General features: G+C 40.2%; 1 protein-coding gene and 1 long non-coding RNA gene across 8 annotated transcripts; one reads left to right on the plus strand and one right to left on the minus strand.

Moving 5' to 3' along the window:
• Window positions 1-10,220: 10,220 nt before the first annotated feature.
• LOC6045944 (mucin-22) lies at window positions 10,221-15,637 on the minus strand. Of its 7 annotated transcripts, none has more exons than XM_038263903.1 (6): window positions 14,530-15,637; window positions 14,275-14,463; window positions 13,995-14,216; window positions 13,535-13,936; window positions 11,780-13,477; window positions 10,221-11,722 (listed from the first exon to the last, which is right to left on the minus strand). In XM_038263903.1, exons 1-6 carry the CDS (start codon window positions 15,625-15,627, stop codon window positions 10,289-10,291), a joined length of 5,043 nt encoding a protein of 1,680 aa, XP_038119831.1. In that variant the 5' UTR covers window positions 15,628-15,637; the 3' UTR covers window positions 10,221-10,288. The 7 variants fall into 7 exon arrangements, with proteins under 7 accessions (XP_038119831.1, XP_038119829.1, XP_038119833.1 ...); XM_038263901.1 differs by having other exon boundaries at window positions 11,780-13,243; window positions 13,301-13,936; XM_038263905.1 differs by having other exon boundaries at window positions 11,780-12,601; window positions 12,659-13,936.
• A 3,657-nt stretch (window positions 15,638-19,294) lies between these two features.
• LOC119770243 lies at window positions 19,295-19,848 on the plus strand. Its single transcript, XR_005278730.1, has 2 exons — window positions 19,295-19,397; window positions 19,463-19,848. It is a non-coding gene; the product is annotated as an uncharacterized LOC119770243 (long non-coding RNA).
• The last annotated feature ends 4,683 nt before the right edge of the window (window positions 19,849-24,531 follow it).

A 24,531-nucleotide genomic window follows, 5' to 3' on the forward strand; every position in this document is an offset into this window, starting at 1 on the left:
TGATCGATTTGGTGTCTTCCGCAAAAAGGTGGGTATGGATAAGGAAAAAACAAAAAAATATACACGATCACAATTTTTTTTGGTAATTTTTAATTTTACTTTTTGTCACTAAAACTTGATTTGCAAAACAAACAAGGGCCAAACATTCAATATTACGCTTTTTTGAAATGTTAGTCTTGATTTTGAAAATTTAAAAATATTTTTTTTTCGAAAAGACCAGAAAATTTCACGAATGTTTCACTTTTAAACATTGAAAATCGAACCATTAGTTGCTGAGATCGCCATTAGAAAGTGATGGGTTGTTTGGGTGAGACTTCGAAAATAGTAGTTTATGCAACATGTTGCAAAAAGAAGATTTTTTCAGCACGAGTCGTACAACCGTAAACCTCGTTGGATAAATACGAAGAGTGCTGAAAAAATCAAGTTTTGCAACGAGTTCCATACAACATTTTTTGCAATTCCAAAAAACACTCCCTGAGTGAAATTTTTTGTCAAATTTTCATATATTTTGTCAATAAATCGTTTAAATCAAAACAATGTTGAAAAGTGTTACTTTTCAAAACAAGTGCTGAAAAGTGTTGCTATTCGATTCCGTTATTTTTGGTACAGAAAAGTAGCCTATTTCGTCGTTCAAGAATAACAGGAAAAGTAAGTAGTTTCACGACGGAATTGCAAAAAAGTACTTTTTGATTGCAAATTTGATTCTACATCGAAAAATAAAGAAAATGTTTTTGCGACCAATAATTCGATTTCTTTGAAAAAAAATTCAGTATTGATACAGATTTTCGAATTTTCATAAACCATTTTTGTATGGACAGCTGCCAAATTTTTATGGAAAATTATATGAACAAACTAATGATGCAAAATGGCTTCTTTGGGCATTCCAAAGGCATCAAATCTGTTTCAGCCGGAATTCAAAAAAACCTTTTCCGTAGAGAATTGCTCAGTATCCTTATCTTGGCCCCTATTCTTGATTTAAGAAACTATAACATTTATTGTCTTGTTAAAACTATCATTTATTTATCAGATTACTCTAGAAGAATTAGATTTTCATTAAAGTTGTAATCAATTTTTATTTATTTGCAATAATTATTCATAACCAAATAAGGCTGGTACAAATATTTTTAAAAGTTTTTGTCAACCCCCCCCCGCCCCCCCCCCCTTCAAAATTGGCCCGAAAAATCAGGGGACAAAAAAAAATTTACAATAAACTTCAAAATTTCAATGAAAATTCAAGTGCAACCAGCTGAAATCAAATTAAAATACATTCTTCTGCGTTTAAAATCATTTTTAGCATGTTTGGGTTTATTAAAAAATCTTATGAAATTTGAAATTTAAATATTTGCATCGGCCTTATTCAATGAAAACAAAGCTGTCACCATGTCCTCCCAGCCAATCTCCCCCACCAAGACCTGTGGGCGGCCAGTGTTATCCCTTAATCAAAGGCCCTGGAGAAAAAAAACACTACACCAAGAAGAAGGCGACAATATCCGCAGCGTTGGGTGTAAAACCAACTCCCTTACCCCTTAATTTCGTGGAAAAATCTCCAAGATCGATTTCGATTTAAGCGAGATCCGACGACGGCGACGGTAAAGTGAAAGTGGAAACTTCGAAGACAGGGGGTTGAGCCGCCGTTGATTGGTCTTTTCGTCGGGATGTCTCCGATGGGAAGAAGGTTGGAGTGGGTTGGATTTGGCCCCCGGATGAAAGTGACAATCTGCTGTGGGTTGGACCAAAAAACGAAGACACGAACCCTCGCTCCGTCGCGCACACTTCAATCAAATTTAGTTTTTTCCAATAAGTGCTTCCCGGATTTCGGGGCGAATTATTCAATTTGGAAAGTAAAGCTCCGAAATTGGCTAATTTTGAATTCCGCGGCGTAACCGCTTCAAAAGCGATTGAACGGTGGGATTCCGCGTTTCTTGGGGATCAAAGCGTTTTATTTAATTTCGAGAGAGTTGTGGAGAGAAATTTTAGGAACTACTAATAATGAATAGAGCTGAAATTATCCATGAATTCTAATATGATCCGCAATATATTACTAATAACAAAGAATTCAGAAGTACAGACCATATTCCACCAGGAAAAAGTCGTTCGCATTCCTCCCCAAAAAAAAGACCATCCACCAACTGTGAGGTCGCGTAGCCACTGCTCCCCCGAGGAGAAAACAACTTTTTGATTAAAAATTTACTTCTCTTAATCTAAGTTTAGTAGCGAACTGTGCCGCCAAAAGGGCTTTCAAGCGTAAGGGTTGTGGCGGTGCATGTGTACTTAAACTACCCCCTCCCAAACCCATTTCGCCGAACCCCCGGCCTTTTTAGCCATCATTAACTGCCCTGAGCAGAGAAGTTTCTAAGCGAACAAAAAAATTCCCAAAAAATTCCAACTCCCGGGAAGGGGTCCACTTCAGGGCACCAGCAAACTTTGCAGACTCGGGAGATTTATTTTAAAGTTGGACCTCGGCGCAGGCAAGAGTTGGACGCAACTTTCGGGGCGCCATATTTGGGGCTTTTCCTTCTTTTGTTTCCACGAGAAATAAAAAAAAGATCTAGGAAGGAAAAGGCGGTTTTTGGGTGGAATAAAAGAACGTTTGATGCACTGGGGTAACACTTTTAATGTCCCTTTTGAAAGTTACTATTTTGGGAGAAAATAATGCATTTACATCCATTTACAGATCACTAAATTTTAATATGTTTGAAAAGGAGTCTTAAATATGTGATTCATATCAGATTGTGATAAAGGAAATAATTAAAAAGAGATGATAATATTTTTACTTTGTTGCATAAATGTTGCTGGTTCTACTAATTCTTTTTCTTAGCTTGCTTTATCATCGATCAATTATTAACAAAATGGGTGCTTTGGATATTTCGATCCTTCAAAATAATATCAATGATCTGATAATTTGAAAATCTTTTCAAAAATTCAATTTATATACAGCCCTGAATCGATTATCCAAAGCCTCAATTATTCAATGTTTCGATTACACAAAATTCGGTTATTCTAAGGTTTTTTGCATTTTCCATTATTTTTATTTTTAACATCAAATTCGAGTTCTGCGACCTAATTTTAAAAATGTTTGAGTGGTAGTTAGGGTGCCCAGAATATGGGACTTTTTCTCAAAAGCTCGCTCCACAAGCCGAATATAGTTCCTTGTGCAATTTTAGGACTCTGAGCCAAATATGAGCAAAATCGGTCAACATTCATTGATACTCGGGGTGAAGTTTGCATGGGAAAAATCGAAAAAATATATGAAAACCCCAATTTTCTTACTGTTTGGTCTGCATGGTGCGCTAGTTCCATCCAAATATTCTCAAAAGTGTGATTGTCATTGGAAATTTAATGCTCTAAAACTTTGTTGAATATACCAACGCTGGCAAACTCGATCCTGAATAGTTATAAGCGATGTAAAAATGTCATTTATGTATGAAAAGCATTTTTTTTTTTCACCAACTTCAGGCTCGGGTATAAATGGGTTAATCTCAACCAATTTCGCTCAAAATTTGCACAGATGCTTAAAATAACCCAAAAACCCGTTTTACCCTTGTAGAGCAGGGGGTCATTTTTTCTGGGCACCCTAGTGGTAGAATACCTGTAAGCATATCAAATGCAATATATTGATAATTCATCATTCAAAATTATTTTTTATGGGTAATCATGGATCTATGATAAAACCAGATTGGATGAAAATCAATAAATATATTGTCAACAACTATTTGAATCATTCTACCATCTTTCTCCTTTAGGCGGACTTTGATCTGAAACCAGCCAAACAAAATTAAAAAATTTCCGCCAGGTTATGATTTTTTGAAAAAAAATAAAGTGATTTTAAAAAAAATCGAAATTTCACGCATAAATTTTTCTATTCCTATTTTTTTATGTAAAAATGAATTTTCTTCGAAAATTCAAAGATTTTTGGTAAAGGGCTCTGTTTTGAAGATATAGCCACCGAAAGATTGATTTCAGCAAAATATATGCAGTTATTCCGTTTAAAAAAAATAGTGACCATAAGTGACTATTTCTGAAAACATTTGTTTGAAAAGTTCAGAAAATTTTCTATAAAGTTGTCTAAGGACATTGGATATTGAACTTCTGGTTGCTGTAGCTTAAAGTAGCTTAAAGAAAAAGAAATAGGAGAATTGAAATTTAAAAAAAAATCAAATCAAATTATTCGCCCTACAGCATTGCCTTGGCGTTCTCGATTGCGAGATTTCTACTCGAAACTAGGTGTCCGAAGGCTTGATTGTTGAGGCAATTGCAAACCTCTTTTTACACCTTAGCTTCCATCGACCCCGGGATTCAAACTGACGACCTTTGGATTGTTAGTCCAACTGCCTACCAGCGACTCCACCAGGACAGGACCCTGGGAGACGACTCCTACACCTGGACTGAGCTAACGACCTAACCTTTTTAGGTTAGTCCAGACAAATCTCGTCTCAAAATTTGCCACCGGGACCTTCTGGGATTGAACCCAGGCCGACTGGCTGAGAGGCAATTACGCTTACCCTACACCACGGTCTCATCCAAAAAACCCTTCATTTTCTAATGTCGGTCTCAGCAACTAATAATCCGATTTTCAATGCTAAAAAATAAAACATTCGTGAAATTTTCCGATCCTTTCGAGAACAATATTTAAAAAAAAAATCAAACTAACATTTGAAAAGATTACGACCTTTTGAAATGTTTGTCTTGAAAAACTCAACTATCAATGAAAATCCATGTTCTGTTTTAAATTAAAAAAAAAACTTTTCAATAGATAATACTATTTACAATTTATTAATATAAACACCAGTATATTTTCGAAAAAAAAATCGCTGAAAAAGGTTAAAACATGTATTGCCAAACATCCATTGAAAAAATAATTGTTTAGAATTAAGAATACATTGTAAAGCATTCATTATTGCGTTTTCAGTCAGATAACGGCTTTTTAATATTTTTACTAATATTTTAAATTTGGAAATCGAAAAACTTACATAGATTCAGTCATATTTCGCAAATTGGTAACAGAATTCCAACCATTAGAGAAATTCTCTGATAAAAAATTGTAAATTAAGTTTGATTTCTTGCAGCTATTTTCAAAACTTTCAAAAATTGTTTTTAAAAATGACGTTACAATTTTGGCTTTTTATTTGGTAGGCCTAGGCGATAGCCATACAGATTCCTATTATTAAGCAATTGGACATGGTTTTTTCTCTCCTTTCCTCAAACAAAAAATCAAATGAGCAATTCTCTCAGATTTCGGTCATTCGATTTTTTTGTATTTTTTAATCCGACTGAAACTTTTTTGGTGCCTTCGGTATGCCCAAAGAAGCCATTTTGCATCATTAGTTTGTCCATATAATTTTCCATACAAATTTGGCAGCTGGCCATACAAAAATGATGTATGAAAATTCAAAAATCTGTATCTTTTGAAGGATTTTTTTGATCGATTTGGTGTCTTCGGCAAAGTTGTAAGTATGGATATGGACTACACTGAAAAAAAAATGATGCACGGCAAAAAAAAAAACTTGGTGATTTTTTATTTTACTTTATTTGCAAAAAACACTATTTTTATTTTTTTTATTTTTTGATATGTTTTAGAGGACATCAAATGCCAACTTTTCAGAAATTTCCAGGTTGTGCAAAAAATCTTCGACCGAGTTATGAATTTTTGAATCAATACTGATTTTTTCAAGAAATCGAAAAATTGGTCGCAAAAATTTTTCAAGTTCAATTTCGATGTAAAATCAAATTTGCAATCAAAAAGTACTTTAGTGAAATTTTGATAAAGTGCACCGTTTTCAAGTTAGTTGCTTAGTTATTGCCATGCAAAGGTTTAAAACAGGAAAATTGATGTTTTCTAAGTCCCACCAAAACAACACACAATTTTCGAATGTCGATATCTCAGCAACTAATGGTCCGATTTTCAATGTTAAAATATGAAACAGTCGTAAAATTTTCCGATCTTTTCGAATGTTCCTAATGTCGTAAAAATTGTGAAACAAACTTCAACCTAATGTTTGTATCTGCGATTCAAAAATTCAAGAAAAGGTAAATCAATTCAACTTATCGTTTTGAAGCAGAGAATCGTAAAAGTAAATGTTGTAAATTTCCAATGTACGCACCCAGATAATTATGCCGAACATCGGCAGAATACTGCCGAGATCAGAACAACTTTTCACTAGACAGAAATATTTGTCTAGTCTCGGCAAAATGTGAGTTATTCTACATAATTCTCGGCGAAAACTGACAGTTAAATTTCCAAAGTTCGGCATTTTTCTACCGAAAAAATCAGTTATTCTATTTTCGCCAGAATTCTGCCGAGCTCGAAAATCAAAAGTGTGTATGAGCTATGTAAATCATGAAATTGATTCTTCACTCACTGTTTATGGAGATAAACAAATTATTTTTTCAATATGATCATAATCTTCGGCATTTGACATTGTATACACAATAATTTAATGTAAACAATCACAATCACTCAAAATTTCAATATTTTTAATTGGTTTTGGTTAAACTGTAGTGTGTTTTCAGACATTATGAGTTTTATAAACCATAGTTGACGTAAATCAACTCCACTATCTCTACGTGGATCAATCTACCATTTTTTTCTATCAACCTCTCAATTTCAAGAGGACCCCCTCGCGTGCTCTGCATCCTCAAGTGACTGAATAGTTCCCAAAAGTGGTGTGTGTGTGTGTGGTTTTCCAAATAAAACTTTTTTTTTCTCTCCATACCGAGTAAGAACTGGGGAGCCATTTCGGAACGCATCTCCTGCCCTCTTAGCATGCGCCCAGCTGGTGAGGGGGTCAGCCACATACTTTTTTAATTAAAAAGAAAGAGTTGTGCGAGCATAAAAGTTATAGAGATTTTCCCGGGGATTCTCGACTGCTTTTTTCCCCCCGAGTGTTTGCTGCCCTCCATCAGCAGCAGCGCATCATTCGGGGAAGAAGTGTTGCACGTCGCAGCCTCCACCGCCTGTAGGCTTCTTGGGCGGGAAATTTAATTTCACACACCATTAATCCTGCCGGAAATTCGCTACTGAGCCTACACTCGCGCACGCAGAAAGAAAGAGACAGAAACAGACACAGAGTGCGGCATTTGCGTCAGTTTCTAAGGATATTTTTTCGGTCTGATTTCTTATTCTTTTCCGAACTCATCCAATCTCGAGCGAGGGCAAAACTAGTTTAAGTGCTTTTCTTTCCAGGGAGCGGGATTTTCCCGGGTATTTTCCTGTGACGATGGCATTCGAGGTCCTGAGGCTTTCATTGGGAAGGATCTATAAAACAAGGTTGATTTTTAACAAATTTATTAAATACTCTCTTTAACCACAATTAAAATAGCAAATTCAATAACGGCGACCTCCAGAACTCTCCTTTGAACGTTTTCCAGAGCGTTCGTTGGAGCTTCCCCTTCCTCCAGAACGCTCGCTGGACTGACCACCGTTCACCTGTCCCACTTGTCCTCTTCCGTTGCGCCCTCCAGATTGAGATTTCCTCGAATTAAGCCGATCCTCGGAGCTCTCGTAGGATCCTTGGTTCTCTTCGGAGGACTTACTGGACACCGCTTGACTTGCAACGAGACGCTCCACGACGACATTCTTGGCCGATGAGGTTCGCTTGGAAGTGGTTCTAACTTCGGGACGCTCGGATTCGGTTCCGGATGTTTGAGGTGCTTCTTGAATCTCAACAGTAGATTTCTTACCAACTTGACCTGCGGAAGCTTTCTTTATCTTATTTTCAACAGAAATCGTTTTACCTTGCGAGGTTGACTTTGCAACTTCGGTACGACCGTTCAGATCATCGCTGGTCGTTTTTCCCGAGCTCTGCTCGATTTTCTTTGTTTCCACCCTAATTGTCTTACCTACTGTTGATTGCTTGGTATCTTGAGTCTTCCCAATCTGTTGAGCTCCAGCCGAAACGGTTATTTTCTCTGAAGTTGACTTCAAAGTTGATCCAGATCCAGAGCGCTCGTTAAGATCATCGTTGATCTTTTGCTCCGCTGTTTGAGGAACGGATTTCACTGCTTCAGTTTGCTTGGTAGCCTGAGATGCCACAACAGTTTTCTCCATTTCCGTGGTCTGCTTGCGTTCCAATTCGCCTTGGGAGGGTTTGTTCGAATCCTTTTCAGTAGTGTCCCGTCCCTTAGATGTTTGAGAGACAACTTGAGTAACTTCGATACGTTTTTCATTATCTTTGGTGTCCGGAACTTTCACTTTGGTAGCGGCTGTAGTAGCGATTCTTGTCTTCTGTCCAACGTTGATTGAGATAGTTTTTTGCACTTCAAAAGTTTTGTTGTCAGTTGAATCCTTCTTGTCCACTTTGACCGCAGGATTTGCGATGCAAATAGTGATGGCAGCTGCCAGGAACGTAAGAAGCAGAATACTCTTCATCTTGGATGACTCAGGTTGGCTGATGAATTGGCTCTGGAAGGTGTGGACTTTTATATCAATCGATTTTCGATGTGAAATTTTTGAAGATAAATGAAAGTATTGTAGCACCATTCCGGAAGACTCTGCAATATTTGATTGCGTCAAAATTCCACACGTGTAGCTTCTAAGGTCAATTGCAATATGTTTGGAGCTGTACAAGCAATTTCTGTGTTGTCGAAGGAACGCTGACTTTATCAAACAAAAATTCCACAAAAAAAATCAAGGACCTGGATTGTTAAAACATACCAGCGACAAAAAAAAATCCTAATCAAATTTAGCATAAATGTAAACATAGTTGAAGATCAACAAAATAAGACCTTAGAGATTAACATTAACAGCAACAAAGTTTGTTATTGATCAACGTTGTTATTTCCTCATTGTTAATCTGAATGAAATTCTTTGTTGTTACGTTACACAAACTCTCACATCTGGCAGATGACCTCCAGCAGTGCTGCACGTGCCGTTCAAATTGACGTCACAAAAAAATCCGCTCCTCGCATCATACTTCATTCAAGACCATTGGGGCTCGACAGTTGCACGACGCTGGTATAAAAGACACACCCTCAACAACCAATTCATCAGCCAACTTGTGTCATCCAAAATGAAGAGTATCCTGCTTCTAACGATCCTGGCAGCTGCCATCACTGTTTGCATCGCAATTCCTGCGGTCAAGGTGGACAGGAAGGATTCTATCGACATCAAACCTACTGAAGTACAAAAAACTATCTCAACCAACGCTGGACAGAAGACTTCCCAAGTTGTAAAAATCGCTACCAAACAGGCTACCAAAGATAATGAAAAACGTATCGAAGTTACCCAAGTTGTCTCTCAAACATCTAAGGGACAGGACACTACCGAGAGGAACTCGAACAATCTCTCCCAAGCAAGCTTGAACCGCAAGCACCAATGTGCAAAAAACTGTTGTTGTAGCGCAGGCTACCAAGCAAACTCTACCAGTAAAGCCCAACGATGATCTTAACTAGCGATCTGAACTCACATCGAAGTCAACTTCCGGAGCTCAACCGATTCGGCAGATAACTAGAGCGGAAACAAAGAAAATCGAGCAGAGCTCGGACAAAGACAACTCGTCAAGCGATGATCTGAACGGACGTTTCGAAGTTTCGAAGTCAACCTCACAAGCGAAAAAGGTTGAAAATCAGGCAAAGCGAGCATCTTCCGGCCAAGATTCAGTTGCAAGCCAGGCGGTGTCCAGCCAGTCCTCCAAAGAGGACCAAGGATCTTACGAGCGTTCCGAAGGTCGGCTTAATTCGAGAAAACCTCAATCTGGAGAGCGCAACGGAAGAGGACAAGCGGGCCAGGTGAACGGTGGCCCATGGCAAGTTTCGGAGCAAATATCAGAGGAACACTTTGGAGGACGGAAAAAGTCCAGTTCAGGAGAGCAAGTACGCTCCAACGAACGGTCCGGACGCGGGCATGCGTCCAGCGAACGCTCGGGAGGACGTTCAAAGCAGCGTAAGGGAGGTCGTCGTTATTAAATGTAGTTTTTTTTATTACTGTTGATTCGAAAAAAATATAAGTGTTTTGAAACCTAATAAACCTATTTCAATTTAAATTGCATTCTTTTTTCTTTCGTATTCATAGTTGTGCTTGTTGAAAACGGTAATTCGTTTAGCAAAACAAGCTTAAAGTTCAGTAAAAATAAAAATTCTAGTGGATTCGAAAAACATGTTAACTGCTCGATGAAAACTGATACTCAATTGGCCGAAATGCGATAACACGTTTAAATTATATATTTAAAAAAAACAGTTACCAAATACTTGCTTGATTTGAAGAAATTTTATTAAAAGAAAAGAAAAAGATAGAGTTTAATAGAAAAGACAACAATTCAGAACTGCATGAAAAGTAAAATCACCGATCGACTCAGGCATTGTAAACACCAGGCTGGTTAACAATCATGATTCCACCGAAACCATTTCCACCAAACCCATTTCCAGCAGATTGCCTTCCAGACGAACGGCTCGAAGACCGTCTTCTTCCGTATTCCTCCTCAGACGATTGCCAGTCTCTGTAGTGTCCAGTCGAACGGTGTTTTCCACTGAAGCGTCTTCCAGATCCATGGTAGTCTCTTGCAGACTCCGAACGTCTATGGGCACGATATTCACCGGAGTGGTCATATGATTCATGTCCTCTTCCGTAGTACTCCTCGGACAGCCTTCTTTCTCCATGTCGCTCCTGCGATTCGAAGCTTCCCTCGGACTCCTCTTCGGACAATTTTCTCGAGTGCGTTTTCTTAAGGGCAAACTTAGCTTCGTAGTGCTCGTGCTCATCTCTGGAATGCTTTCCGAACTCTTGCTTGCCACAGTCGCAAGTCTTCTTGCCCTTGGCCGATTGAACCTTCTTGAGCGCAAATTTACCTTCGAACTGATCTTGGGAATCGTGTCTCCTCTCGTGATGTTCTTCAACAACCTTCCTTCTCTCGGAATGCGATTTGTAGCTTCCAATCGAACGCTCTCCGGTAGTTTTGACTCCAGATGAAGACTTGATTCGTTTCAGAGTAATGCTTCCTTCGAAATGCTCATCCTGTTTACCAACAGTAATTTTCTTACTTTCCGAAGACTTGGACACCTTCTTGGACTTGGATGCCGAAGAGGAAGACTTTCCTGTTCTAATCTCCTTCAGAACCAGGGTAATTGTTCTATCACCTCCAACCGTTTTCTTCGACGCGGCTGTTTGCGTTCCTGTAGAAGTTTGCTTAGTTACCTTGGTAACCGTGCTTGTTGCAGTACTTGAGCCAGTTTGCTTGCTTCCGCTAGCGGTCTTCGTCACCTTGCTTCCACCAGTTGTTTGCGTGCTCGTAGAAGTTGTCTTTGTAGCCTTGGTCGCGGTACTTGCTCCAGATGATTTGGTACTGGTGGTCGATCCAGTGGTGGTTTGCTTGGTAACCTGGGTAGCAGTGCTTGATCCGGTTTGCTGAGCTCCAGTCGATGTTGATTTGGTCACCTGAGTGCTAGATCCAGCCGGTTTGGTTCCAGTGCTGGTGGTCGTGGTTGTCGTTTTGGTAGTCTTGGTAGCTGTGCTTGATCCAGCTGGTTGAGTTCCAGTGGTGGTCGTCTTCGTAGTCTGGGTAGCTGTGCTTGATCCGGTTTGCTGAGCCCCAGTCGATGTAGTCTTGTTCACCTGAGTAGCAGTGCTTGATCCGGTTTGCTGAGCTCCAGTCGATGTTGATTTGGTCACCTGAGTGCTAGATCCAGCCGGTTTGGTTCCAGTGCTGGTGGTCGTGGTTGTCGTTTTGGTAGTCTTGGTAGCTGTGCTTGATCCAGCTGGTTGAGTTCCAGTGGTGGTCGTCTTCGTAGTCTGGGTAGCTGTGTTTGATCCGGTTTGCTGAGCCCCAGTCGATGTAGTCTTGTTCACCTGAGTAGCAGTGCTTGATCCGGTTTGCTGAGCTCCAGTCGATGTTGATGTGGTCACCTGAGTGCTAGATCCAGCTGGTTTGATTCCAGTGCTGGTGGTCGTGGTTGTCGTTTTGGTAGTCTTGGTAGCTGTGCTTGATCCAGCTGGTTGAGTTCCAGTGGTGGTCGTCTTCGAAGTCTGGGTAGCTGTGCTTGATCCGGTTTGCTGAACCGCAGTCGATGTAGTCTTGTTCACCTGAGTAGCAGTGCTTGATCCGGTTTGCTGAGCTCCAGTCGATGTTGATTTGGTCACCTGAGTGCTAGATCCAGCCGGTTTGGTTCCAGTGCTGGTGGTCGTGGTTGTCGTTTTGGTAGTCTTGGTAGCTGTGCTTGATCCGGTTTGCTGAGCCCCAGTCGATGTAGTCTTGTTCACCTGAGTAGCAGTGCTTGATCCGGTTTGCTGAGCTCCAGTCGATGTTGATGTGGTCACCTGAGTGCTAGATCCAGCCGGTTTGATTCCAGTGTTGGTGGTCGTGGTTGTCGTTTTGGTAGTCTTGGTAGCTGTGCTTGATCCAGCTGGTTGAGTTCCAGTGGTGGTCGTCTTCGTAGTCTGGGTAGCTGTGCTTGATCCGGTTTGCTGAGCCCCAGTCGATGTAGTCTTGTTCACCTGAGTAGCAGTGCTTGATCCGGTTTGCTGAGCTCCAGTCGATGTTGATTTGGTCACCTGAGTGCTAGATCCAGCCGGTTTGGTTCCAGTGCTGGTGGTCGTGGTTGTCGTTTTGGTAGTCTTGGTAGCTGTGCTTGATCCAGCTGGTTGAGTTCCAGTGGTGGTCGTCTTCGTAGTCTGGGTAGCTGTGCTTGATCCGGTTTGCTGAGCCCCAGTCGATGTAGTCTTGTTCACCTGAGTAGCAGTGCTTGATCCGGTTTGCTGAGCTCCAGTCGATGTTGATGTGGTCACCTGAGTGCTAGATCCAGCCGGTTTGATTCCAGTGCTGGTGGTCGTGGTTGTCGTTTTGGTAGTCTTGGTAGCTGTTGATCCAGCTGGTTGAGTTCCAGTGGTGGTCGTCTTCGTAGTCTGGGTAGCTGTGCTTGATCCGGTTTGCTGAGCTCCAGTCGATGTTGATTTGGTCACCTGAGTGCTAGATCCAGCCGGTTTGGTTCCAGTGCTGGTGGTCGTGGTTGTCGTTTTGGTAGTCTTGGTAGCTGTGCTTGATCCAGCTGGTTGAGTTCCAGTGGTGGTCATCTTCGTAGTCTGGGTAGCTGTGCTTGATCCGGTTTGCTGAGCCCCAGTCGATGTAGTCTTGTTCACCTGAGTAGCAGTGCTTGATCCGGTTTGCTGAGCTCCAGTCGATGTTGATTTGGTCACCTGAGTGCTAGATCCAGCCGGTTTGGTTCCAGTGCTGGTGGTCGTGGTTGTCGTTTTGGTAGTCTTGGTAGCTGTGCTTGATCCAGCTGGTTGAGTTCCAGTGGTGGTCGTCTTCGTAGTCTGGGTAGCTGTGCTTGATCCGGTTTGCTGAGCCCCAGTCGATGTAGTCTTGTTCACCTGAGTAGCAGTGCTTGATCCGGTTTGCTGAGCTCCAGTCGATGTTGATTTGGTCACCTGAGTGCTAGATCCAGCCGGTTTGGTTCCAGTGCTGGTGGTCGTGGTTGTCGTTTTGGTAGTCTTGGTAGCTGTGCTTGATCCAGCTGGTTGAGTTCCAGTGGTGGTCGTCTTCGTAGTCTGGGTAGCTGTGCTTGATCCGGTTTGCTGAGCCCCAGTCGATGTAGTCTTGTTCACCTGAGTAGCAGTGCTTGATCCGGTTTGCTGAGCTCCAGTCGATGTTGATTTGGTCACCTGAGTGCTAGATCCAGCCGGTTTGGTTCCAGTGCTGGTGGTCGTGGTTGTCGTTTTGGTAGTCTTGGTAGCTGTGCTTGATCCGGTTTGCTGAGCCCCAGTCGATGTAGTCTTGTTCACCTGAGTAGCAGTGCTTGATTCGGTTTGCTGAGCTCCAGTCGATGTTGATTTGGTCACCTGAGTACTAGATCCAGCCGGTACGGTTCCAGTGCTGGTGGTCGTGGTTGTCGTTTTGGTAGTCTTGGTAGCAGTGCTTGATCCAGAAGGTTGAGTTCCAGTGGTGGTCGTCTTTGAAGTCTGGGTAGTAGCACTTGATCCAGATTGTTGAGTTCCAGTGGATGTTGTCTAGGATTATAATCATTCATGCAATACAAGTATGTTTATATTCAAATGTAAAACCAACCTCTGACGTAGATCCAGATCCAGCCGTCGAGGTTCCAGTTTTAATTTTTTTCACAACTCGTTTAGAAGTCTTAATTACAGTTCTTTTGCCAGACGAACTAGCTCCAGTGCTGGTGGTAGAACCTGAGCTAGTTTGCGTTGAGGAACTCGAGCCAGTGCTAGTTTGCTTGATCGCTTGCGTTGCAGTACTTGACCCAGATTGCTGAGTTCCAGAGGATGTTGTCTTGGATGATACGAGATTATATAACACAAACATATATAATTTAAAAACGAATACAAACCTGCGATGTAGTTACAGCTCCTGCCGTTGAATTTCCAGCCTTAACATTTTTAACGACTCTCTTGGAAACCTTGGTTACCGTTCGTTTCCCAGATGAGCTAGATCCTGAGCTGCTGCTAGATCCTGAAGTAGTTTGCGTTGAGGTACCCGATCCACTTTGTTGAGTTCCTGACGTTGACGTTTGAGTTACCTATATTGAATACAATGATTATAAGTAATTTAAATTTTATAATAAGTTGAGAAAATCTGAACATGCCTTTGTTGCAGTTCCAGATTGTTGAGAACCACTGCTCGTTTGTTTGAGCACTTGCGTTTGCTGAGCTCCCGTCGTAGTTGCTCCTGATTGTTGAGCAGTGGCAGTCGTTGATGTAGTTTTGATCACCTTCTTGGTAGATTTCTTCATTCCACTAACACCGTTCGTTGTAGTTTGCTGCACAGAGTTGCTACCACCAGCGCTCTCCGAGTTTGCCGTAGAAGTCGTCTTAACCATGGTGGTTTTCTTCATTCCATGTCCTTTTCCAGAATGACCGTGTTCACCTTGAGTCATAGTCACGGAAGTTTTACTGAGTGATTGAGTTCCGCCAGATGTCTGCGATGATGATGTTCGCTGGAGAGTTTGTCTTCCAGCAGATCTCTTCTCGCCAGATCCTCGTTTGATCATTCGAGCACCCGAAGCAGAAGTTTGCGACGATGATGATTGCTTGAGAATTTGAGTTCCCGTGGTGTGTGCTCCAGCTGACTTCTTTTCTCCTGATCCGTTCTTAGACGATTTGGAAGATTTCATTACTTTGGAAGTAACAACCGAAGAAGTTTGAGAGTTTCCTCCGGTTGTGGAGGAAGATCCAGAAGAGGTTTTGGTAACTTGTGCCGAGGATGCTCCCTTGGATTGGTTTCCTGTAGCAACCGTAGATGTTGTCTTGGTTACGGTGGTTTTCTTAAGAGATTGAGCTCCTGCGGTTTTCTTTTCTCCAGATGCATGTTTGGATGATTGGGAAGAAGATTGCGAACTTGTAGAGCTCGTAACCACGGTACTAGCTCCAGCTGGTTTGCCCAAATTGGTTTGCTTCACGACTGTACTTCCTCCTGTGGTGGAAGTAGATCCTGAAGTGGTTTTGGTGACCTTGGATGAAGCACCTCCGGTGGACTGCGATCCCGCAGTGGAAGTGGTCGTCGTTACTTTCGTAACGGTATTTCCGCCGGTTGTTTGAGTTCCCCCGGAAATAACCTTCGTTACCACGGCCCTACCACCGGTTGACTTCTTCTCAGCGGACGAGTGTTTGACTGTTTGGGCTGGGTTTGCCACGCAAGCAGCAATGGCAAACGCCAGAATGGGAATTACCAGGATACCCTTCATCTTGGAAGGTGCAAACTGACTGATGAGTTATTGCGAGCAAAAATGGTCTTTTATATCACCTGAATTTTTATTTTTTTATTGCAACTTATTATTGCGCAATTTTTGGCAAACAGAACAGCTTGTGCAAACATTGAGGGTCAGTCTATAAATTGATTCGATAGGATAACGAATTTGACTGTTAATAATTGAGTTTGTCCCAGAAGGCTCTACGTGTGAAACGTCAATTTAATACTCTTGTTACAGTGTGAACAATGATGCCCAATGTCCTACTTTGCAGACAACCAGTTTGAAATTTTGAAAAATAAAACGCTTGTTCATTGCTCTACTTAATGCGTCTAGTAAAAATATTGATTATATAACTTGACACAGAATCAAACGGATTTAAACAATGCTTTAAAAACTAAACAGCTTGACAAAATAACGAAATGTGTAGTTCCGTTGTGTTATTACTTACTCTTTCTGTCATTCTCTCAAAAAAAAGTACGGAAAATCTTGAATTCGAATTAAATGTTGTATTCATTGTTTTACTTTTTTTATCAGCACTCTTCGTATTTATCCAACTCGGTAAACTTCTGTAAAATGTACGACTCGTGCTTAAAAAATCTTCAGCTTCACAACTTGTTGCATTAACTACTAGTTTTAAACGAACCTTCCAAACGGAGTTGGTCAAAAAAGTTGTTCGCGAATTAAATATGTACCGTAAACCGGGGTCAATCGGGACACATGGGGCGAATTGGGACAGCAGTTTTAACCATTTTGGAGCACAATATTTTATTTTTTCTGGTTGGTTTCGGTTAGTACAGACTTAGACCAACAAAATGTGTACATCCATTTCCAAATTTAAAAGATTTAAGTGCTCTAAAAACTGCTGTCCCTATTCAAACTGAAGTCCCGATTCGCCCCAGATTACGGTAGTAAAGATAAAAATCCTGACGAAAATAGGATAGTTTTTGTTGACACAAACTTTGTGTCATAAAAAAACAATTTTCTACGCCCTTTTACAATTAAAAAAACTTTGTCTGCCAGTGTACATCATAAAAACAGTAGGGTAGAGTAGTCATCAATGAGACACGCAGTAACAATGATGAAATGGCGTTCACATTTCGTAGATTCAACCAACCAGGCTGACATTTGTTGGAAATGTTTATCTACTGGTGACCCTTCTGTATAACACTGAACTTGGCTATGGACGCTCCCTTGCAAAGTTATTCATTAAAGTTTGATTGTGGGATGTAAAAGTTAATTATGAACAAAAAATACATTTTCGCTCCTAGGCTAATATTTCTTTATTTTTCTTCGACATTTTCAAAGGGTATGAGAAATGAGAAAAAAAAACAAAAAACATTTCCAGAATTTTTTTTTTCAAAAGGACCAATAAACTATTGTCTTTCATAAAAAAAACCTGATAAAAAAACTGTAGGTTTCAAGTTTAACACCAAAAGTGTCTCATTGATGAATACACTACCCTACCTTTCATACGACATGTTTACCTTGTAACAATAAAATCAATTGTAATATTTTGTACATGTTCTATAAATATACACAATACTACACGCCGTACTAGCTACACGTTGATAACATTACTTCCAGAGCAAGTAAACAAATAGAACATGTTAAGACTGATTCAGATTATTGTGTAGTTTAATATGATCTTAAAATTTTATATAGTCCAGAATGAGGCCTTCGGATAATCGAATGACGAAAGTATATTTTTTGCGTTGTCGTATTTTGAGTAGCACAACTCGATTTAATTATCTGAAATCCCATACAAACCTACGGAACCTTCGGAGGCTTCGAATAATTATGTTTGGACTGTATAAAACCATTGTTAGATCTTATTTGTATGAGGAAACTTGAGGAAAAGAAAAATTTAAAATATGAAATAATTTTTACTCGCAACATTCAAAGCAAGAGCTTAAAAAAACCAACGCAAGATTTTTTTGATTAATTTTTATTAATTCAGATTTTCTTTTCCATGTACCTACATTCATTCAGCAAAAATATTTCGAAAATATTATCGAGTGTCCAATCACAATCGGTGACTTTTCACCTCAATTTTAAATACTTGCAATTTAAATTAACACTCAACCCCCGGAGGTTGGTCACTTTTTCGTTTGACACATTTTAGTTGGTTTGACAAAGTCAAACTTAAAAGTGATGAAATGTCACTTTTTACACAGGAATTACACTTACCATCAAAACAAACCTTTGGTAGTATGTGTGAGCTCTGTGTAAAGCGGGTGTCAAACTTAAAAGTGACCATTGGTGTCAAACCATCGGTGTTCCAGGGTATTAATAAAAAATTGTAGCTTTCGCTATTCAGTGATTTCAAATGTAGGAGAAGGTTTAAAAAAAGGATACAATTAAAACAAACTAGCAAACTGTATAAAGAGCGGATCAATGCAGCTGTAGACTACAATGATTTTTGTCTAAATGCATCAATTATATTATTAGGCGGTTCAAAATTTTAACATTAGAAAAATACGTGTTTTTAACAATGTTCAGCCCCCATTCGTTTGGAAACTTGGTTTCAAAGAGACTTGTTCAAAAAAATATGTTTCATCGAAAAACATACGAAAAATGTCAAAAAATTGGCCATTTTTCGTTACTCAACTGTGAACAAGGTTTGATGAATGTAATTACAGTAGTTGTTCGGTAACTGGGCTGAGAACGTAGCCCAGTCACCGAATGTTGCTCGTTAACTGGGCTGAACAAAAAATAACGAGGGGAACACCGATGCATAATATTTCCAGATGAAATATAAAAATAAAAGTTACTCAAATTTATTTACAATGCTTACTTTTCATATTTATTTAATTGTAACTTGAAATTTACAAAAGTTTGAAAAAAGTTTTTTTTATTTATTGAATATGATTTTTGCATCCATTAACCCCTCGGTCATTTTGGTTTGTTTTGGTTTTTTGACGTTTGTCTGCTTTTTAACTGGGCTACGGCCCAGTTATCGAGCGCCCAGTTAAAAAATGACCCAGTTGAACAACGCCCAGTTACCGAACAACTACTGTATAAGGCAAATTCAATGTGCTTTTGAATCTGCAATAACCCACAAGGTTTTTTTTCATTTAGATTTTTTTTTTTTTTTTCATTATAAAATTTCGTATTTTTTGTAATATTGCAGGGTTTTTTTATTGTACAACAAATTGCAAAGTTACAAAACATGCACACCGATTTATCATTACTGAATTCAGTTAAATTTACTGAAATCTGCACTACTGAAAATTTCAGTAAATGAAAACTTGCTGAAATTTCAGCAAACTTTAACAGCTCCATACCAATTTTAACTGAAGTTCAACGAAAAACTAACTGAAAAATTTAGGTAGTGCAGTTTTCAGTAAATATTAACTGAAAACGAACATCAGAATTTGATGTGTACGAATTATTAAAATAAAATGTTTTGAAATTTTTAAATAAATGTTTTGCTTGAAAAGTACATTAAATTTGCCATAGAGATTAATGACGAAAAATGGTAGAATTTTTAACACTAGTTTTGTATGTTTTTCGATGAAAAAATACTTTTTTTTCGAATTTCTGAGTATGCCATCAAATCGGGCGTCCTATCTATCTATCTTATATTGCGCGTATTGAGAAAATATCAGTTTTGGTGATTTTCATGTAGGGGTCTCAAAGATACGAGCGCAAGCATTTTTTCAATTGATCGAAGCAATCGTTCAGATTTTTACTTTTTATTGCTGTCAGTTCAGCTCTACTTTTATGCTCAATTTTGTTCGTGTTGATAGCGATCATTTCAGTTGGTAAGCGTTTTATAATGAAAATCAAATTTACTTTTTAATAAGAAACTTCTTTTTTTTCATTGCAGGGATTATGTTTGATTTAAATTTGATTATTCAGCCTCAGGCCTCTTCGCAACAATGGGAGCCCCTAATAATGTAACACAGTTAGGGGGAGGGGGTAGGGGTCGAAGACTTTGTTAGGCTTTGGAAATCGGATGTGGCCACTGGGAAACATGGGAACCGGTTCAGGAGACGAAATTATACACTGAAGACACTCTGCATTCAAATTTAAGAAGTTTTATGCGTCGCATGACCAGTTTACGCTGTTTCCTAAATACGGTTCTTGATGTGGCCACCGAAGATCTTGGAAGCTGTTTTAATGTTCCATTCTTGGGGCATTTTAAATTATTATTGGTTAAACAAATTGAATTAGTTTTCGTATGAATGAAAAAATAAAAAAAAGTCAACAAAATAACTCGTACTTCGGTTCGTGAGGTGGGATTTTTTATCATATTCGGTTTGTTTCTGAGTAAAAAACGAAGCTTTTGATGGTTTGCATATAACCATGTTTCTGCGAATTTTTGGGTCCATTTTCCCCCATCGTATTGCGCCTCTTAGCACAATAAAAAAAAACGACTGGCCTTCAAACAGGCCTTCAAGGAGGGTCCCGTTAGGGCATGAGTATTCCTGGATAGCCAGTTCACCAACGAGGGGGAAGCCTGCCCGACGGAGCCAACAACGCTCGCTGTGCCTCCATCCGACCTGGTAGGAAGTCCTCCAGGTCGGCCTCGAAGGTCTCATAATCCGGCACCGTTACGTAGGCCACCAACTAAGCCGGCCGCGAAGGTCGCAGAACCGCAGATTCCGTCTCCAAAAACCAAAAATCAGTGAACTGCAGCTAAAACCAACAAGCAACCGAAAGCCAGCACCATAAGTTCAACTATTTCTTTCAGATTGACAAGCAACATGATTTTATAATTTTCGTCTTGGCCTACTTTTTTGCCTTTTCTACAGGTTTCCCCATTGCGACGATATCTTTCTGCGGAGATTAATTAGAGCGCAGGATTCTAATTTTTCTCGAAATTATTAATATATATATATATAAAAAATTTCGACGGTTTTGTTCGAACGCGAATCAATTCAACACGGAACGTCGGATCGAGGTGCTCTTTGTTGCGTTGGGTTCGTATAAGTCCAAGGAAGGTTCTTACGCCAAGAAGTTACAATTTTGGCCACTCTGGAACCGATTCCAAAAAATCTCCAGATTGTATAGGAAAAGTTACGTAAAATCAAATTTTGATCACAGGAGGCTGAATAAGCAAACAAGCTAAAAACGTCAAGGAGCGAAAAAATGACAAGACGAAGTTTGTCGGGAAGAGCTTGTTTCACATAAAAGACACCAAATTTACAAACCATCACCATTTCAGGCTGAAAATTATTTGAAAAAAAAAACACGTCTGTTTTCGAAGGTTCAAAAATTACCTCTTAGGACAAAGTTTTTCTCAAATCGAAGAGGGATTTGGGCAAATGCTGTGTAAGTTGGCAGAGAATTGCCCATTAAAATAAAGGATTACAAAAATGGTTTCAAATATTCAATTTATTGGTCTTTCAGCAGGTCATAATAAAAAAAATGCTCAGTTCCAGTCTTCATTCTAGTGACGACGTCCTCCGTATCGCTCGCCGGACATCTTGCGCACTCCGGATCGCTCGCGGGACATCTTGCGCTCTCCGGATCGCTTCTTCTCGGCCGAGTGCTTGCGGGGACGAACCGTAGTGGTGGCAGCAGCGACGGGAGCCGCAGTCGTGGCCGGAGCGGCCGTCGTGGTAGCGGCAACGGTCGTGGTTCCCGGATTAACTGTGGTAGCAGCCACGGTGGTAGTGCCGGGGTCAACTGTGGTAACCGGAGCAACTGTGGTCACCACTGGGGCAGCTGTCGTAGCGGCTCCTCCCAACACTGTTTGGATCAGGGTGAGGATCGTGGTCAGAATGGTGGGGTTGGGCGACGAGATGGTCACGACTGTTCCATCGCTGACGGTGACGGTAACCGATCCGTCGGCATTGGTCGTCACGGCTATGGATAGCTGAGCCTGGGCAATGTTGACTGTGGCCAAAGCCAGAACGGAAAGGAGCAGGATGGCCTTCATCTTGTGAGCTGGTGGGTGCTGAACTGATGGTTTGGTGATGCTCGTCGAGGTCTTTTATAATGAAACAAAATAACGAGGACTAATTTACTTCAAAACACTCGAATGACGCAAATCGAGCTGTAGGATGCCAGACAGCTTTCCTTTTCCAATGGTGAAAGACAATGCATTACATTATTGTCTGATCATTTTCAAAAAGAGTGCATTATTACAGAATTTCTCCAGCCATCGAGATAAACTTCAACAAAAAAGTGACTTATCATTGTTCACACCATTAGGTGATGCCACTTTTCCTTCCCAGGAGTCCGATTTGCGTAACAAATGGAATCAACACACAAGCGAAAATCTATCCATCAAACTCTCAGCCCAGCTAATGGTCATCGGCAACAACAACTCAATGAAAACCTGGAAAAATCTCCCTCTCGCGCATGCAGAGCGGCAGGAGATAAGCCAAGTCCCTGCCAAATGAACCGTGCATTTGTATGCTGATGTGGCCAACAAAAGAAACCTCCCGATGGGTGTAAATTAATCATCATCCCTGCGGGATGTCCAGAATGGACCTTCAAGGGAAGTCCGTCATTGTTCTGCTGGTTTTCAGAAGTTTTTGTGAGGCAATTGACATGGTGTCTGCCAGGTGCTTCAACTTCTTTTGCAGTGCAGAACAACCAGATGGTTTATAAAAGTGCGTACAAAGAAAGTTTCAGACCAAATTTATTGTCTGAATTTTTTCAATTTGCGTCATTAGCAAGTTCAAGGTTTGCTTTCATTAACTAATCCAATGCTAGTATAAAAGACCTCGGAACTCTCATCCAGGCCATCAGTTCACCTGACAGCATCCACCAGCTCACAACATGAAGGCCATCCTGCTCCTCTCCGTCCTGGCCCTGGCCACAGTCAACATTGCCCAGGCCCAGCTCTCCGTGGCCGTGACGACCAATGCCGACGGATCGGTTACCGTCACCGTCAGCGATGGAACAGTCGTGACCATCTCGTCGCCCAACCCCACCATTCTGACCACGATCCTCACCCTGATCCAAACGGCGGTGGGAGGAGCCGCTACGACTGCTGCCCCAGTGGTGACCACAGTTGACCCCGGAACGACCACCGTGGCTGCTACCACAGTTGATCCGGGAACCACGACCGTTGCCGCTACCACGACGGCCGCTCCGGCCACGACTGCGGCTCCCGTCGCTGCTGCCACCACTACGGTTCGTCCCCGCAAGCACTCGGCCGAGAAGAAGCGATCCGGAGAGCGCAAGATGTCCCGTGAACGGTCAGGAGGGCGCAAGATGTCCGGGGAGCGGTATGGAGGACGTCGTCACTAGGATGAAGATTGCTACTGAATATGGTTTACGATCTGGAAATATAAACTACTTTTAAGTCGTGAAAATCAAATCAATTTCATAAAAGCTTCGGGTGTTTCCGTTCTATTTTTTCCCAGGAGGGGGGGAGACATATTTGTTGTGGTTATACTACGCCCAAAGTTCTTTCTTGTCATTATCAATGATTGCAGTACTCTTGAGAACCCCCCAAATGCATTACACTCATTAAATTAGTTAGGTTAAAGTCACGTTAATAAAATAAACAACAAAATTAAAGTAGCCAGGCCTACTAACATTAATTGCATTACACAAATTGTATGAACGGACTCACATTTCGCAAAATTCTAAGCAGAGGAAGGAGACGTGGACATACCGAGTAAAACGCTCCGAGTTATTTTTAAATATAATGGTGTATGGTGTGTAGGAGAAACGTTAGGGAAGGAAAAAGTGGTTCATATAATTTTGGCATTATTTCATCACTACAGATTAATTCACTCATAGAGTGTTAACCCTTCAGCGTCCATGTGGCTTGAGTCGAGATAAAGTGGATCTTCCACTTACGAAGCGGAACCGTAACCATTAATCATCTTACAAGATTTTCAATATCTTCAAAAGTATGATTCGCCGACCATGCATTTTTTTTTATTTCACTGCATTTTATTGTATTTTATCATACACAAATCATTCTTACTGTTCTAAGCTGCGAGTGCACACCATGGTCCCGGAGAATTGATCTAGAAATCATCACTTTCCTCCCTCAAATGGACATGTGCAAGGGATTGACATGAACCCCTTTCCACCTTTTATATTTCCACACATTGACCGAAAGATTTTTACCACCTTTTTCATAAAGCTCCAGGAGGAAATGTATTCCACTCTTTTTATTTATTTTTTCAATAAAGGGCCCACTCACCGGTATACAAGACGGGTTGGAATCATTCTTCAAAACTTAAGAAACATTTGATCATTCAGAAGTAAGTCATTTTTTATTTTTAGCCATCCTAGCGTGGCTTAGCTCAGTTTGGAGAGGAATATTCCCATTCATTGAATAGGATATCCAATTTCTATGCTTTATTCGAATCAAGCGATCACAACACAAATTTTTCAAACATTTCTGCTTGCCAAAAATCAACGTCATTATCTAAAATATTCAATTTTGGCTGCTGTCCATACAAAAATGGTATGTAAATATTCAAACAGCTGTAACTTTTGAGTGAATTTTCTGATTAATTTGGTGTCTTCGGCAAAGTTGTAAAAGAATAGGTACACTGGTACACGGAAAAATATGCAGAATTATGGTAAATCTTTGACCGATATATGACATTTTGAATCAATACTGTTTTTTCAAAAAACCGAAATATTTAGCGCAAATATTGGCTCAAACATTCCAAATTACGCCCTTTTGAAATGTGCACTTGATCTAAAAAAAATAAAAAAATTACTTAGAAAACATAAATTTTACCTGTTTTTTTAATCTTTGCATGACAATACATCTAAGCGTAGTATCAACAAAGTTCAAAAAAGCAAAATATTGAGAATTTTCTCAGCTTTCCAAAATATTTTTGTTTTCAAAGTTGGCAAACATCGGCACTATTTTCAAAAAATGAATAACTGCGACTAGTTTCAAAAAAGTTAGTAAAAAAATTAAGTTGAAAATTTGTTGCGACAATTTTTTCGATTTTTTGAAAAAAT

Source organism: Culex quinquefasciatus, chromosome 3 (genome assembly GCF_015732765.1).
Source record: "Culex quinquefasciatus strain JHB chromosome 3, VPISU_Cqui_1.0_pri_paternal, whole genome shotgun sequence".
In the NCBI taxonomy this organism is placed as follows: domain Eukaryota; kingdom Metazoa; phylum Arthropoda; class Insecta; order Diptera; family Culicidae; genus Culex; species Culex quinquefasciatus.

Bases quoted from the DNA above. Each gene is read 5' to 3' on its own strand.
- LOC6045944 (XM_038263899.1), bottom strand. From the start codon at position 15,627: ATGAAGGGTATCCTGGTAATTCCCATTCTGGCGTTTGCCATTGCTGCT. The intron at 13,937-13,994 runs GTTGGTTTTACA...TTATAATCCTAG, and splicing joins GATCTGGATCTACGTCAGAG to ACAACATCCACTGGAACTCA. The intron at 11,723-11,779 runs GTGAACAAGACT...ACAGCTACCCAG, and splicing joins GATCAAGCACTGCTACTCAG to ACTACGAAGACGACCACCAC.